This window comes from Zophobas morio, unplaced genomic scaffold, assembly GCF_036711695.1.
Source record: "Zophobas morio isolate AGI-343-1 ecotype UQ-CSIRO unplaced genomic scaffold, CSIRO_AGI_Zmor_V1 ptg000023l, whole genome shotgun sequence".
NCBI classification, from domain to species: Eukaryota; Metazoa; Arthropoda; class Insecta; order Coleoptera; family Tenebrionidae; genus Zophobas; species Zophobas morio.
In genome coordinates, this window is record NW_026972128.1 from 7578170 (window position 1) to 7595211 (window position 17042).

The 17042-nt window shown below is 33.2% G+C and overlaps 1 protein-coding gene across 1 annotated transcript; it reads left to right on the top strand.

The window, feature by feature from the left end:
* The first annotated feature begins 130 nt into the window (after positions 1-130).
* LOC135134221 (trypsin-3) lies at positions 131-8077 on the top strand. Its single transcript, XM_064062851.1, has 5 exons — positions 131-437; positions 507-705; positions 6690-6877; positions 6933-7069; positions 7403-8077. The coding sequence occupies exons 1-5, from the start codon at positions 308-310 to the stop codon at positions 7916-7918; spliced, it is 1170 nt and encodes a 389-aa protein (XP_063918921.1). The 5' UTR covers positions 131-307; the 3' UTR covers positions 7919-8077.
* Positions 8078-17042: the final 8965 nt, after the last annotated feature.

The following is a 17042-nucleotide window of genomic DNA, read 5'->3' on the forward strand; positions in this document are numbered from 1 at the left end:
TGTTGTTTTGCGGTGCCATTGACCCCGCAAATAAAACACCTTGTCACGTTTCGCAATCAATTTTTGCTTACTCCTCATTTCACCACTTCCATCTCTTCGAAGAGAGCGATTCTTCCTAAGCATATTATAGCATAATGTAGGCCACTTTCGGACCAGTGCCGTTACCCTCGTTTACTGTTACACAGTTAAGTCTGCTCCGTGTTCTCGGCAATGTTGCCATTAATTTTTACTGAAATGTCTTGATAAACATGTGATTTACATGCCGTTTTTAAAAAGCAGTGTGTCAAAAATTAAAAATGAGTGAGAGATGCGCACCCTTTTTCTGTTGTTGCTCTGTAGCGTCCACGTTTTTGCTGTTTTCGAGTTTTCGAAGCTTGCACATTATCTTCGGAAAAACAGGAAGGATGACAGCTATGAGAGAAATGTCGCTTTTAGTGGTAAGTTGAGCTTTAAAATTGAGTGTTTTGGGATTTTGGGGGAATTGTTATGTGTTATTTTTTCTTCAGGGAGAATGTTTGTAACAATGTTGGGATATCCGCCTAAATGTGAAAGAAAAGGAATTTTGCATTCTTGTACTTTATCGTTTGCGTGTTGGCTCGTGGGTGGATCCAGTCAACCAGGATGTGGAGCTCATCCCTGGATTGTGGCTTGTTGTGTTACTGCAAAGAAAACTTTGAATCAGCTTAAGGAATTAGAACAACCGGTGTAAGTTTTTGACAATCAGACAAAAAGTTTGACGAAGTTTCTAGGATTTTCTGGTTTTTATTATTTCAACAATCATATGTATATGCATAAACGTGTATTTTTTTAAACAGCCGATGTTACTTAAGTATTTTTCGGAATTTGGAACTGTTAATTTATCTGTTGAATTCTGACTATTCATCTTCAGATCTGAATATGATATAAATGTGGTCGACACTGATCCCTGAATCAATGTAAACTTTAACTGTCTCACTGCAATACTGAAGGTTGTAATTAACTGGAATGTTCCAAATGAAAACATGGATTTTCAAATCTGAAGGTAGCACCGAGTTTGCAAAAAGGAAATTTTTGTTTAATATAATAAATAAATAATAAATAAAATTAATCCATCTAAATACATAACAAATGCTCGTTTATTATGGTCTAATATCAACGAGTTTTGTTAAAAGTTTTATGAATTTGATATTTAGAAAATATGTTCATTTAATGAAGTCGTCAAAGAAAAATTTTCGTTGATAAGTACGCTTTGAAATTGATTTTGCCTCTTAATAATTTTCAAAAAATGAAGAAAACAACGAAAAATGCATGTGTTCATTCATTTACATTGATGTGTAAAAATGATATTTGACAGAGCTGATGAGAAGCGTTAATTTTATTATAAGAAAAACTAAGGTTAGGTTGTATTATTCCGCATTGAAAACTATCAAACATTTAAATTTTAGGTATACATACTTCATAATTTTTACAAAAAATTAAATTCTCTTATTTCAATATAAAAATATGATCATACGCACAAGAAGAGCGCGCTTCTCGGTAGGTCATTATCATTATCCTTAATTGTTATTTGAGAAAGTAAAATTATTTTCAACTATAGAGAGTGTTCAGTTTTTGTGCTGCCACATAGAAGTTCTTTTAATTGGACATATGGATAATAGAATGCTACATATTTATGCATGCCTCGAATGGCCTCTTTTTAAGATTCATAAGTATATTTTATTTTTGAAATTCTAATGCGACGTTGCCCAGCTATTCCAATTTTTTTTATTTTTTTAATAAGGTAAAAGTTCGGTAAAAAATCATAACGGGATTTTTGTCTCGTTTTTTTTTACTTGTAAAGTAAGAAAATATTTTAATACGGTACATCCGACGAATGACCGCATGAGTATGAAATAATCGATCTCCATTTTCAGTTTGCCTGGTTTGTTGTCTGTATCGATTTTTATTAGATAGATGACCTCCTAAACTACTGGACAAATTGTACTCAAATGTTATAATGTATGTTAAGAATACCTGTAGATGGTAAAATTCTGATCAAAATTTGTCTGGTCATCTCCACAAACAATGTGATGACGGCATCTCAAAAGTTTACATGGTAAATGTTATTTAAATTTTATAAAATACCATATTCCTATACTTGTGGCTTATGAATCCATCCTGATTCAGATTTTTGGAGCAAAAAAAAACTACAATTTTTATAATACCATTTTGACTTTGAAACTGCAAAACCGAATACTTTGAAATCTTGCAAACGTTTCAAGATTTTCATAAGCAAGATAAGTATGTCAAAATAAAAATTTCAATCCGAATATTTCTAAAATCTTGCTCTGGGACCATAAACATACTATATTTTTGGAATCAGTACGTCGAAATTTACATTCCAAAATTTTTTGGGGATTTTTAGGCAACTTTTCAAAATCAAAATTTTTCAATATTACTTACGAATATTTCGTAATTTTTCGACCATCTTCGAAACTTAACTAAAGACATTTTCTTGTAAATTTCGACCCCCAGAAGTTACTTTCGACCGTTGTTCCAGAATCGCTCACTGAAATATGATATAACTCCTACAATTTTTCTATTATTCCAGAATTGCACATTGAAATATGACATTTTTTTAAAAATGAATTTCAATCAGAATATTTTTAAGATCTCGCACCGAGACATAAACAGGCTATATTTTTGCAACCAACACGTCGAGACCTACATCCCAGAATTTTTGTGGATTTTTAGGCAAGTTTTTCAAAACCAAAATTTTTCAGTGTCTCTAATAAAAATTACGAAATTTTTCGACTTTGTTGGAAACTTAGCTAAAGACATTTTCTTGTAGATTTCGATCTTCAGAAGTTACTTCCGCCTTCATTCCTTCCATAACTCTTATAATTTTTTCATTATTCCAGAATTGCACATTGAAATATGACATTCTTCTTTTGATTGAATTTCAACTAAAAATAAAACATTTTCTTGTAGATTTTTTTCTAGAAGCACCCATTGAAAATTTATGACAGCTTTTAGATAAAAAAATGAATTTCAAACCAAATAGTCGTAAAATCTTGTCCAGGGACTATAAACACGCTATATTTTTGGAACTCTACATTTCATAATTTTTTGCGGATTTTTGAGCAAGTTTTCCAAAATCAAAATTTTTCAATATCACTTATGAAAATTTCGGAATTTTTCGAACATCTTGGAAACTTAACTAAAGACATTGTCTTGTAAATTTCGATCTACAGGAGTTACTTTCAGCTAATTCTTCGATTACTCATACCGTTGTTCGATAATTGACCTCTGAAATATGACAGGATTTTGGATTTTTTTAAATTGAATTTCAGTTGGATTACCTATTTCCAAGATCTTGTACCAGGACATAAAAAGGCTATATTTTATGAACCTACACGTCGAGACCTACATCCCAGAATTTTTGTGGATTTTTAGGCAAGTTTTTCAAAAACCTAAATTTTTCAGTGTCCCTTATAAAAATTACGAAATTTTTTGATTTTGTTGGAAACTTAACTAAAGACATTTTCTTGTAGATTTCGATCTTCAGAAGTTACTTCCGCCCTCATTCCTTCCATAACTCTTATAATTTTTTCATTATTCCGGAATTGCACATTGAAATATGACATTCTTTTTTTAATTGAATTTCAACTAAAACATTTCCTTGTAGATTTTTTTTCTAGAAGCACCGATTGAAAATTTATGACAGCTTTTAGATAAAAAAATGAATTTCAAACCAAATATTCGTAAAATCTTGTCCAGGGACTATAAACACGCTATATTTTTGGAACTCTACATTCCACAATTTTTTGCGGATTTTTGAGCAACTTTTCCAAAATCCAAATTTTTCAATATCACTTATGAAAATTTCGGAATTTTTCGAACATCTTGGAAACTTAACTAAAGACATTTTCTTGTAGATTTCGACCTCCAGGAGTTACTTTCAGCTAATTGCTTCGATAACTCCTACCATTGTTCGATAATTGACCTCTGAAATATGACAGGTTTTTGGATTTTTTTAAATTGAATTTCAATTTGTATACCTATTTCCAAGATCTTGTACCGGGACATAAACAGGCTATATTTTTGGAACCTACACGTCGAGACCTACATCCCAGAATTTTTGTGGATTTTTAGGCAAGTTTTTCAAAAACCAAAATTTTTCAGTGTCCCTTATAAAAATTACGAAATTTTTTGACTTTGTTGGAAACTTAACTAAAGACATTTTCTTGTAGATTTCGATCTTCAGAAGTTACTTCCGCCCTCATTCCTTCCATAACTCTTATAATTTTTTCATTATTCCAGAATTGCACATTGAAATATGACATTCTTCTTTTAATTGAATTTCTACTAAAACATTTTCTTGTAGATTTTTTTCTAGAAGCACCCATTGAACATTTATGACAGCTTTTAGATAAAAAAATGAATTTCAAACCAAATATTCGTAAAATCTTGTTCAGGGACTATAAACACGCTATATTTTTGGAACTCTACATTTAATAATTTTTTGCGGATTTTTGAGCAAGTTTTCCAAAATCAAAATTTTTCAGTATCACTTATGAAAATTTCGGAACTTTTTGAACATCTTGGAAACTTAACTAAAGACATTTTCTTGTAAATTTCGATTTCCAGGAGTTACTTTCAGCTAATTTCTTCGATAACTCATACCATTGTTCGATAATTGACCTCTGAAATATGACAGGTTTTTGGATTTTTTTAAATTGAATTTCAATTTGAATATCTATTTCCAAGATCTTGTACTGGGACATAAACATGCTGTATTTTTGGAATCAACACGCCGAGGTCTACGTCCCAGAATTTTTTTTGCGGATTTTTAGGCAAGTTGCTCAAAACCAAAATTTTTCATTGTCACTTATGAAAATTTCGGAATTTTCCGACCATTTTGGAAACTTAACCAAAGACATTTTCTTGTAGATTTTGATAACTCCTACAATTTTTCCAGAATCACCCACTGAAATATGTATAAGAGTTTTTATATAAAAAAAATGAATTTCAAACCGAATGTTTCTAAAACCAGCACGTCAAAACTTACATCTCAGAATTTTTTGCAGATTTTTAGGCAATTTTTTCAAAACCAAAATTTGTCAATATTCCAATTTTAGAAATTGGACACTTATCTAAAAAAATGCACACCTACTGTTATAATTACTATTAAGCTGCACCTACCCAAACTGTAGTATATGTGTCCTTGCTAAAATCTTGATGATGCCATCACAAAATTTTGTAATGAAAAACTCTTTCGCTAAATCAAATTTTATCATTTTTCGAAATAGGCCAGGATATGTTGGACTGTACCTCAGAGGCGAGGGAAGTTCTGTCTAAATAACCTTACACAAAATTTTTCCTATTAAAAGTTGATAGTTTCTACGCTTTTTCAATTTTTTTAATCAGACATCAAAATATGGGGGGAAAGGAAATAAAAAACTAGAGCAAGATTCAATAATATGACACAGGAGGTTCTATTTCTTAAAGATGACCTATTATTAATAGTTAAAAATTATAAATTTTTACAGTTGTTTTATAAACACTCTGTATAATAAGATTTTTGTTTGTATTTTTGTCTATAAAGTATTGCAACACAGATGTTACTAATAGCATTAATAAGAATACTAATATAATATATATACAGGAAAAAATAAGGACATAAATTAAAAAAGAAAATCCTGAGTGTTGTGAATAATTTTTAAACCATATAACACGGTCACGTTATTGAAAACAAACTTAACGTTTTTTGCTTAAAATATTTGTCACTATACACGTGTTCAAAAAATCATTGCTGAGAAACTACTGAACAACAAAAAAATGGGGTTAAACAATCCCTGAATCATACTTTTGTAAATATTGAACTTCAAAGTTGAAGAATTAATTTCGTAATTTTGATATGTTTTAATGTCCATTTAATAGAAAATATAAAATTGTCTAAAATCACACCTGACAATCGTAAATAAAATAAATTTTTGAAGCGTAATCAAAACAAATTATTATTAAATTATTAAAAAACACCGAGTGATTTGAATGTTTGCGTATCTTTTTTGTTAGGTTGTTATCAGATTCAAATTTTGGGTGCCAATTCAGTAACTGCCATCTTCTAATTGGTTTCTAGGCGAGCTCAAGTCAAAATTGACAACTGTGAACTGACATGCTAACACTTCTGCCAGTAATTCAGAATTGCCAACCCTAAAATTTACTTCAATAATTAAAAGTCACCCGGTATTTAACTGTGTATTGAATCTTTTTTCGTTTCTCAAGTTGTATCGATAGTTGCAACATCTTATTATCAGCGTAAGCAGTAAAGAAAATAGAACTACCGCTAGTGTTACCTACGTTGTTGTCTTAACTAAAATTTCTATTTCGACTTATCAATTCCAACAATTCCCACAACATAAAACATACTTGGAAGCCAAAACTTTGATGCTTTCTTTATCAAATTCACAACAACATTCGTTAAAAAATGTATGGAAAAACGCACTTGTTCGTCGAAAGAAACCATCACATTTGGTGAAAAAGTCATTTATTTATCAAGATAAGGGTAAACACAAAACCGTCCTCGACCGCTGTCACTGAATTAATAACAAGGGAAAATCCCAGATGAAATCAATACTTCTGCTCTTGCCTCCCGTACCTGCATCTTTTTTTCCATCAAATTGGGAATTAGTTTTTAATTCGACTTCACTTTTACGCTGCTGAAACAGAATTAGAGAAGACAACTCGTTATTACCAATCCTGCAAAAGCGCATTGACGACTTTGGGGATGAATGTGGATTATCAAGCGACCGAATATTAATGAAACGCATTATTGGAGGCGACGAGGCAAAATTCGCGCAATTTCCATGGCAGGCCTTCATAAAAATAGCTTCCTATCAGTGTGGTGGAGTTCTGGGTAAACTCATTTGATCTTCCTGAATAATGCAATTTTAATTGTTGCTTGTTTTCAGTCTCTCGGAAATTCGTGGCGACTGCGGCCCACTGTATTATTACGGCAAGGCTTAAGGACACACTGGTTTATTTGGGAGAATTGGATACACAGGACACTGGGAAAGTCAAGGAATTAGAACCAGCTGAATTACACAGGGTAGGGTATTATTCATAAGTTTCTAAATATAAACAAATTGTTTTGTGGCTGTTGTTTGTGTTGCTCTCAAGGGAAGTTAAATCTGTGCCTTGAAATGGTTATTTATTTCTTGCTTAGACGCCGTGAATATTGTATGGAAACAAATGTGGCTTGGAAAAGCGCAAAATGAGAACAGAGATTTTTTAAAGTTGGAACTATCTACTATTTCCAGTTATAATTTAAAGAATCCAGAAGACTACCATCCAATTTCAGTATCCGAACATCGCCACAACCATTTTAATAAAAACCCCATCCTCCCACCACACACCTTCTAATATCTTCTGTCATTTCCAGGTCCGCAGAAGAATCATCCACCCCAACTTCCAATTCCGAACGACGCAGCCTGACAGATACGACCTTGCCTTATTAGAATTGATCACCGAAGCGGGTTATTCTTACCACATCTACCCTATATGTCTCCCGAGCAGCGACATGATTCTGACAGGGAGGAATGCGGTGGTGGCGGGTTGGGGCAAGGTCCAGCCCTCGAACGAATTACTGGGCACGAACGTGCTCCGGAGCGCCACCGTCCCCATCCTTGACATACGGGAGTGCATGGCCTGGCACGAAATCAAGCAAATTTCGGTGGAGTTGCACGAAGAAATGCTGTGTGCAGGACACGAGTTCGGCAAGCACGACGCGTGTTTAGGGGACTCGGGGGGACCGCTCATCGTGCTGGAAAACGGGAGGTGGACACTGGTGGGGATCACCAGCGCGGGGTTCGGCTGTGGAGAGCCCCATCAACCCGGAATATATCATAAAATCCCGGTGACAGCTGACTGGATCAGATCTGTTATTGGGTTGTTATAATGAAATAGTGGCTGCGGAGGGTTGGGGCATGATATTATGACCTGTGCAGTGGGGTTTGTGGAGATTGATGGGTTATGTCCTTTATACATATTACAGTGAGATGTATTATTTTAGAAAATGTTTGTACGTGTACATATTATTAAAGTTTTATTTATTTTATTTGTTTCTGCAACTACATAGTTTTACTAGTGTTTGAGTTTTGTAACGTTAATTTCTATATTTTTAAAAGTGGGTGATATTTTAAACACTTGTTTGACTTTGGTTTAAAAAAAAATCGTAACACTACAAATACTAATTGTGAATAATAATAGTAGGGAAAACAGAATTCAGCCCCAAATAATGTGTAGAATTCCTACTCAACATGTGTGTTTTGTTATGTAACAATTAGTGATAAAGAAATAGTTCATAGTAATAATTACTACTTATCACAAGTATTGTGACATTAATTTAAACAGTGAAAATCAATTTTGTCTCACTGATTTAAACATACCTACTTTACAATGCATATAAGATATTTAAAATATTATCCAAAAATTATGTATACATATTTACATTCACGGGACTCTGAGATTCTTACAAACAACTTCAAAAACAAAATTCTTTCAAACTATTTAAAAAACAAAACAAGGAATCCAGGACATTCTTTCAAGCTACTTCAAAAACAAAACACAAGGGGTTTCGAGATTCGTTCAAATTTAGCTTAAAAATAAGACCCACAGAAGGCCCCCGAGATTCTTTCAAACTACTTCAAAAACAACACACAAGGGGCGCTGGAGATTGTCAAATTACTTCAAAAGCAAGACCCACAAATTCTTTCAGACTACTTCGAAAACAAAATACAAGGTGTCCTCGAGATTCTTTCAAATTATTTCAGAAACAGGACAAGGGATTTGCAAAATTCTTTCCAACGATTTCCAAACAAATTATTTTCAATCCTGTAAATTGTGTACTTAAAAAATGGAGATTCATTTAATTTACCTCAAAAACAAAAATACACGGGTTCTTTTAAATGACTTTAGAGACAAAACATCATGAATGACGGGACTTCGAGTTTCTTCCAAACTACTTCAAAAACAAAACACAAGGAATCCCCGAAATTCTTTCAAACTACTTCAAAAACTAGACACAAGAGGTCCAAGAGATTTTCTCAAACAACTTCAAAAGCAAAACATAAGTGATCCTTGCAATTTTTTTCAAATTTAGTTGAAAAATAATACAAAGGATCTCCAAAATTCTCGAAACTACTTCAAAAACGAGACCCAAGAGGTGTCCGAGATTCTTTAAAACTACGCGAGATTCCTTCAAATTACTTTAAAAACAAGACAAGGGATCCCGAGATTTTTACAAACTACTTCAAAAATAAAACACAAGGGATCCTCGAGATTTTTTCAATTTACTTAAAAAACAAGACAATGGATTCCGAGAATATTTGAAACTCCATATTTCAAAAATAAAACACAAGGGGTCGTCGAGATTGTTTCAGATTACCTCAAAAACAAGACCCACAAGAAGTTTCCGAGACTCTTTCAAATTTCTTGAAAAACAAAACACAAGGAATTCCAATTATTACAAAAACAAAATCCACAGCAGATCCCCGAGATCCTTTCAAACCACTTCAAAAACAAAACAGAAGGGGTCCTCGAGATTATCAAATTACTTCAAAAACAAGACCCACAGGAAGTGGCCGAGATTTTTCCAAAGTAGTTCAAAAATAAAACGCAAGGGGTTCCCGGGATTTTTTAGAATTACTTCAAAATCAAGACAAGGGATCCCCTAGAATCTTTTAAACTACTTCAAAAACAAAACACAAGCGGTGACGAGATTGGTTGAAGTTATTTCAAAAACAAATAAGGGATCTCCCAGGTCCTCGAGATTGATTCAGATTACTTCAAAATCAAACAAGGGATTCCGGAGATTCTTTCAAACTATTTCGAAAACAAAATACAAGGTGCCTCCGAGATTCTCTCAAATTATTTCAAAAACAAGGCAAGGGATACGCGAAATTCTTTCCAACCACTTAAAAAACAAAATATTTTAAAATTCTTTCGAACTATGTAGTTCAAAAACTGGACATTCTTTTAATTTGCTTCAAAAATAAAACACACGGACTCTGCAAGATTCTTTTAAAGTATTTTAAAGACAAGACATCACGAATGACAATACTTCGAGTTTTTTTCAAACTACATCTATAACAAAACACGAGAGATTCCCGAAATTTTTCAAACTACTTAAAAAATCAGACACAAGAGTTCCCAGAGATTCTTTTAAACAATTTCAAAAACAAAATACAAGGGGTTCCCCAAATTATTTCAAATTACTTAAAAAAAAAGACAAGCGATTCCGAGATTCTTTTAAACTACTTCAAAAACAAAATATAATGGTCCCCGAGATTGTTTCAAATTTTTTACAGACGGGGGCCTGGAGATTCTTTAATACTACTTCAAAAATAAAACATAAGGGGTGCTCGAGATTGTTTCAGATTAGTTACAAACAAGAGTCACAGGAAGTCTCCGAGGCGCTTTCAAACTTCTTCAAAAACAAAACACAAGGGGTGCTGGAGATTGTCAAATTACTTCCAAAGCAAGACCCACAGAAAGTCCCTAAGACTAGTCCAAATTTAGTTTAAAAATAAGACAAGAGATACCCATAATTCTTTCAAACTACTTCAGAGGGTCCTATAGATTCTTTCAAATTACTTCAAAAACAAGGCCCACAGGAGGTCCGCGAGATTATTTCAAACTATTTCAAAAATAAAACACAAAGGGTTAACGAGATTTTTTTCAAATTACTTCAAAAACAAGACAAGGGATTCCCGAAAAACTTTCAAACTACTTTCAAAATAAAACCAAAGGGGTCCTCGAGATTGTTTCAAATTACTTCAAAAACAAACACGGGATCCCCGAGATTGTCAAATTATTTCAAAAACAAGACCCACAGAAGGTCCCCTAATTCTTTCAGACTACTTCGAAAACAAAATACAAGGTGTCCTCGAAATTCTTTCAAATTATTTCAGAAACAGGCAAGGGATTTGTAAGATTCTTTCCAACCATTTTCAAACAAATTATTTTCAAATTCTTGTAAATTATGTAATTAAAAACTAGAGATTCATTTAATTTACTTCAAAAACAAAAATACACGGGTTCTTTTAAATTACTTTAGAGACAAAAAAACATCATGGATGACGGGACTTTGAGTTTCTTTCAAACTACTTCAAAAACAAAACACAAGGGATCCCCTAAATTCTTTTAAACTACTTCAAAAACAAAACACAAGAAATCCCCCAAAATTCTTTCAAACTACTTCAAAAACCAGACACAAGAGGTCCACGAGATGTTTTCAAACAACTTCAAAAACAAAACATAAGTGATCCTTGCGATTTTTTTCAAATTTAGTTGAAAAATAAGACAAAGGATCTCCAAAATTCTTGAAACTACTTCAAAAACCAGACCCAAGAGGTGTCCAAGATTCTTTAAAACGACTTAAAAAATACACAAGGGGCCCCCGAGATTCCTTCAAATTACTTTAAAAACAAGACCCACAGGAAGTGCCCGAGATTCTTCCAAAGTAGTTCAAAAATAAAACGCAAGAGGTTCCCGGGATTTTTTAGAATTACTTCAAAATCAAGACAAGGGATCCCCTAGAATCTTTTAAACTACTTTAAAAACAAAACACAAGCGGTGACGAGATTGGTTGAAGTTACTTCAAAAACGAATAAGGGATCTCCCAGGAATCCACGACATTCTTTCAAGCTTCTTCAAAAACAAAACACAAGGGGTTTTGAGATTCGTTCAAAATTAGCTCAAAAATAAGACCCACAAAAGGCCCCCGAGATTCTTTCAAATTACTTCAAAAACAAAACATAAGGTGTCCTCGCGATTGTTTCAGATTAGTTAAAAACAAGAGTCACAAGAAGTCCCCGAGGCTTTTTCAAACTTCTTCAAAAACAAAACACAAGGGGTGCTGGAGATTGTCAAATTACTTCAAAAGCAAGACCCACAGAAAGTCCCTAATAAGACTAGTCCAAATTTAGTTCAAAAATAAGACAAGAGATACCCATAATTCTTTCAAACTACTTCAAGGGGTCCTATAGATTCTTTCAAATTACTTCAAAAACAAGACCCATAGGAGGTCTGCGAAATTATTTCAAACTACTTCAAAAATAAAACACAAAGCGTTCCCGAGATTTTTTTCAAATTACTTCAAAAACAATTCAAGGGGTTCCCGAGAAACTTTCAAACCACTTTCAAAATAAAACCCAAGGGGTCCTCGAGATTGTTTCAAATTACTTCAAAAACAAACAAGGGATCCCCGAGATTGTCAAATTACTTCAAAAACAGGACTCACAGAAGGTCCCCAAATTCTTTCAGACTACTTCGAAAACAAAATACAAGGTGTCCTCGAGATTATTTCAAATTATTTCAGAAACAAGACAAGGGATTTGCAAGACTCTTTCCAACCATTTCCAAACAAATTATTTTCAAATTCTTGTAAATTATGTAATTAAAAACTGGAGATTCATTTAATTTACTTCAAAAACAAAAATACACGGGTTCTTTTAAATTACTTTAGAGACAAAAAACATCATGGATGACGGGACTTTGAGTTTCTTTCAAACTACTTCAAAAACAAAACACAAGGGATCTCCCAAATTCTTTTAAACTACTTCAAAAACAAAACACAAGGAATCCCCCAAAATTCTTTCAAACTACTTCAAAAACCAGACACAAGAGGTCCACGAGATGTTTTCAAACAACTTCAAAAACAAAACATAAGTAATCCCTGCGATTTTTTTCAAATTTAGTTGAAAAATAAGACAAAGAATCTCCAAAATTCTTGAAACTACTTCAAAAATCAGACCCAAGAGGTGTCCAAGATTCTTTAAAACTACTTAAAAAAAACACAAGGGGCCCCCGAGATTCCTTCAAATTACTTTAAAAACAAGACCCACAGGAAGTGCCCGAGATTCTTCCAAAGTAGTTCAAAAATAAAACGTAAAGGGTTTCCGGGATTTTTTAGAATTACTTCAAATTAAGACAAGGGATCCCCTAGAATCTTTTAAACTACTTTAAAAACAAAACACAAGCGGTGACGAGATTGGTTGAAATAACTTAAAAAACGAATAAGGGATCTCCCAGGAATCCACGATATTCTTTCAAGCTACTTCAAAAACAAAACACAAGGGGTTCCGAGATTCGTTCAAATTTAGCTCAAAAATAAGACCCACAAAAGGCCCCCAACATAAGTGATCGTTGCGATTTTTTTCAAATTTAGTTGAAAAATAAGACAAAGGATCTCCAAAATTCTCGAAACTGCTTCGAAAACTAGACCCAAGAGGTGTCCGAGATTCTTTAAAACTACTTAAAAAAGCACAAGGGGCCCGCGAGGTTCCTTCAAATTACTTTAAAAACAAGACAAGGATTCCCGAGATTTTTACAAACTACTTCAAAAATAAAACACAAGGGGTCCCCGAGATTCTTTCAAATTACTTAAAAAACAGGACAATGGATTCCGAGAATCTTTGAAACTACATATTTCAAAAATAAAACACAAGGTGTCGTCGAGATTGTTTCAGATTACTTCAAAAAAAGGAGCCACAGGACGTTCCCGAGACTCTTTCAAACTTGTTGAAAAACAAAACACAAGGAATTCCAATTATTACAAAAACAAAATCCACAGCAGATCCCCGAGATCCTTTCAAACCACTTCAAAAACAAAACAGAAGGGGTCTTTGAGATTATCAAATTACTTCAAAAAGAAGACCCACAGGAAGTACCCGAGATTCTTCCAAAGTAGTTCAAAAATAAAAGGCAAGGGGTTCTCGGGATTTTTTAGAATCACTTCAAAATCAAGACAAGGGATCCCCTAGAATCTTTTAAACTACTTCAAAAACAAAACACAAGCCGTGACGAGATTGGTTGAAGTTACTTGAAAAACGAATAAGGAATCTCCCAGGTCCTCCAGATTGTTCCAGATTACTTCAAAAGCAAACAAGGGATTCCGGAGATTCCTTCAAACTACTTCAAAAATAAAACGCAAGGGGTTGCCGAAATTGTCAACTTACTTCTAAAACAAGACCCACAGAAGGTCTCCAAACTCTTTCAAACTATTTCGAAAACAAAATACAAGGTGTCTCCGAGATTCTCTCAAATTATTTTAAAAGCAAGACAAGGGATACGCGAAATTCTTTCCAACCACTTCAAAAACAAAATATTTTAAAATTCTTTCGAACTATGTAGTTCAAAAACTGGACATTCTTTTAATTTGCTTCAAAAATAAAACAGACGGGGTCTGCAAGATTCTTTTAAAGTATTTTAGAGACAAGACATCACGAATGACGGAACTTTGAGTTTCTTTCAAACTACTTCTAAAACAAAACACAAGAGATTCCCGAAATTCTGTCAAGTTTGAAGTAGTTACTTCAAAAATCAGACACAAGAGTTCCCTGAGAATTTTTCAAACAATTTCGAAAATAACATACAAGGGGTTCCCGAAATTCTTTCAAATTACTTAAAAAAAAAAGACAAGCGATTCCGAGATTCTTTCAAACTACTTCAAAAACAAAATATAATGGTCTCCGAGATCCTTTCAAACTACTTCAAAAGCAAACCATAAGGGGTACTTAAGATTCTTTCAAATTGCTTTAAATATAGTTAATACACAGAAATATATCCTTTATTATTATTGCAAATTACTTCAAGACATAAAAATTCCCCCAGATTCTAATAATTTGGTTCAAAGATAATACAGAGAAAGATCCCCGAGAATCTTTCAAATTAGTTCAAAGACAAGGCATTACAAATCACGGGATTTTGAGATTCTTTCAAACTATTTCTAAACTAAGTTAATCGATAGAGATAGTTGTTTGAAAAAAAGCCAAAAACTCAGGTAAACAATTTTTTCGTGATAAGTTTATACGCTTGAGGGGAGTAATGAAGCAAGAAATATAATATTCTTATAGGCAGCATGTAAGTATATTCTGCTGAAGCAAATATTTCGTCTGACCCAAAACAGTTTTGGAGATTCGTTCATTTCAAAAAGGAAAATTTGGGCATTCTCTCTAATATGACGTTTCAGTATGAGTCGATTTCAGTAATAGTGATATAGTTAATTCTTTTGCTAAATACTGCAGTTCTGTTTTTTTTTTGGTCAAGTAATAACGATTGTCCTGCTGTTATACTGCTTATCTCTTTCACTTCTCTGTTCCTTTATTCGAGAGTGGTGATGGCCACTGTCGAAAATAATCGACCATTTTCTATTCCGAATAACTTTGTCAAAGTTTTTGAAATGGTTTTTGTTGACAATTTATATTTTCAGTGTAAAAATTTTATAGTGGAAATCCAACATGGTTTTGTTCGAAGTTATTCCTTAGTTAGTTCTTGACTATTACGCAACAATTGTACTAAACGACGTTATATACGAGAATTTTTCCAAAGCGTTCGCCGGCTGGACCATAATATTTTAATTAAAAAACTTGCTGAGTTTGCTCGTATGTGGTAGATTTTCTTTTGTCGAATGTTGTTGTTTTTGAAGCTACCTCAGGCGTACCATAGGGATCTATAGTTGGACCGTTCCCGTTTACTATTTTTGTTAATACCATTATAAAAGTCTTCATTCGCAGACGTTATTATATGCTGATGACTTAAAAATATATATTTATTATTACACTTTGCATTCTTGGTGTAATGAAAATCTTCTCACCTTCAACTACAAAAAATGGTGTTTATTGTCATTTAAAGTGTCTAGTGAAATCTTTAATTTGAAAACCGGGAATTTTCCAGAGGCGCTAGTAGCCGTGGTGGACCAAATTTTATATACGTTTAAATGAAGTAAAATTTCGGCCTTTCAGGCGCCTGTCTAAATTTGCCCCCAACTAATTCACCACGTCCCATCCTCCCCTACTTATTATTAAAGTAATATGAACATAAACTGTTTCGCTTTCATTTTAAAAATTTGGAAAGAATGCTCTCAGTTCCATTGACGATATGTACTTTTCAAACCAGCACTTTGGATGAAACAGTCACGAAGGGGGAATGTTTTACGTGCTTTGGAATAACCGTGAGCGGGTGTGAATGCCACTAATTTTATATAATAATCCAGAATTTATAAAAGAGGAAACGAACAACCACTTTGTCTATTAACCACAAGGCAATTAACTCCAGACAAATGAAATTTTACAAAACTACCGAGAAACACAATAATCTTAGATTGCAACAATTTTGCAGCTTACCTGTACAGGATCGTAATGAGATCGTCTCAGTCTTTCTAGAACTTAGTCGTAATTCCTGCATAGATAATATCTACAACTGTTTGTAGCAATGTAAAATGCAAGCAAATGTACAGGAATTTTCCTTCCTAATAACGTTCCTAACAATTTATCCATTCCATTTTTGTATTTTCAATCGATAAAATTATAATAACAGGTTATGGACCTAGATTAACTGCCGATTTTTTGTGTATTTTTTGCACACATTGTCTAGATGGGAAAAACGACTTTTTAGGGAGTCGTTAGATCGTCTTCTGTCTACTGGATTTTAAAGCGACTTTATGCTTTTGCCTTGTTACTGTCCGCATGTAAATGAAGCTTAAGCGAAAAACACAATTAGCAACATTATGCGGAAATATCTGCACAGACAAAACGTAGAGATGTAGAGTTAACAAGGGATTATTAAAATACTCACTACATTTTAACTTTTAAAGCGAAAACCCTCCAAACACTGCGTGAATGTTTACTAACTTAATATTTATTTCTGTAGTTGCATTATTCGTAATCCGCATTACAACCATTATTTTGATTGCGTCCCGTTACGTAATTTAAACACGCTTGTTTTATTTGAACTGTCAGAACTATTTTATTCATGCATTGTATTGTAATCAGTACTACATCGCTTAAAGTGGAACTTCACAAAGAGTTTTGTTGATTCATCAGAATAAAAAGAGCGCCGACACATGCCCCAGTGGAATCGCTTGAGGCAATAAAAATGAATTACTGTAATTGTATTCTTTGATTTAATTTTATGTCAAATACATTTCTCCTACAATTTGATCTATTGAAATAGAAAAAGAGGTTTTAGGAGCTACGTAAGAGGAAACATTTATTTATGAAATTTAATCATGAAATATTTAT

Bases quoted from the DNA above. Each gene is read 5' to 3' on its own strand.
- LOC135134221 (XM_064062851.1), top strand. From the start codon at position 308: ATGCGCACCCTTTTTCTGTTGTTGCTCTGTAGCGTCCACGTTTTTGCT. The intron at 438-506 runs GTAAGTTGAGCT...TTTTTTCTTCAG, and splicing joins GAGAAATGTCGCTTTTAGTG to GGAGAATGTTTGTAACAATG. The intron at 7,070-7,402 runs GTAGGGTATTAT...TGTCATTTCCAG, and splicing joins AACCAGCTGAATTACACAGG to GTCCGCAGAAGAATCATCCA.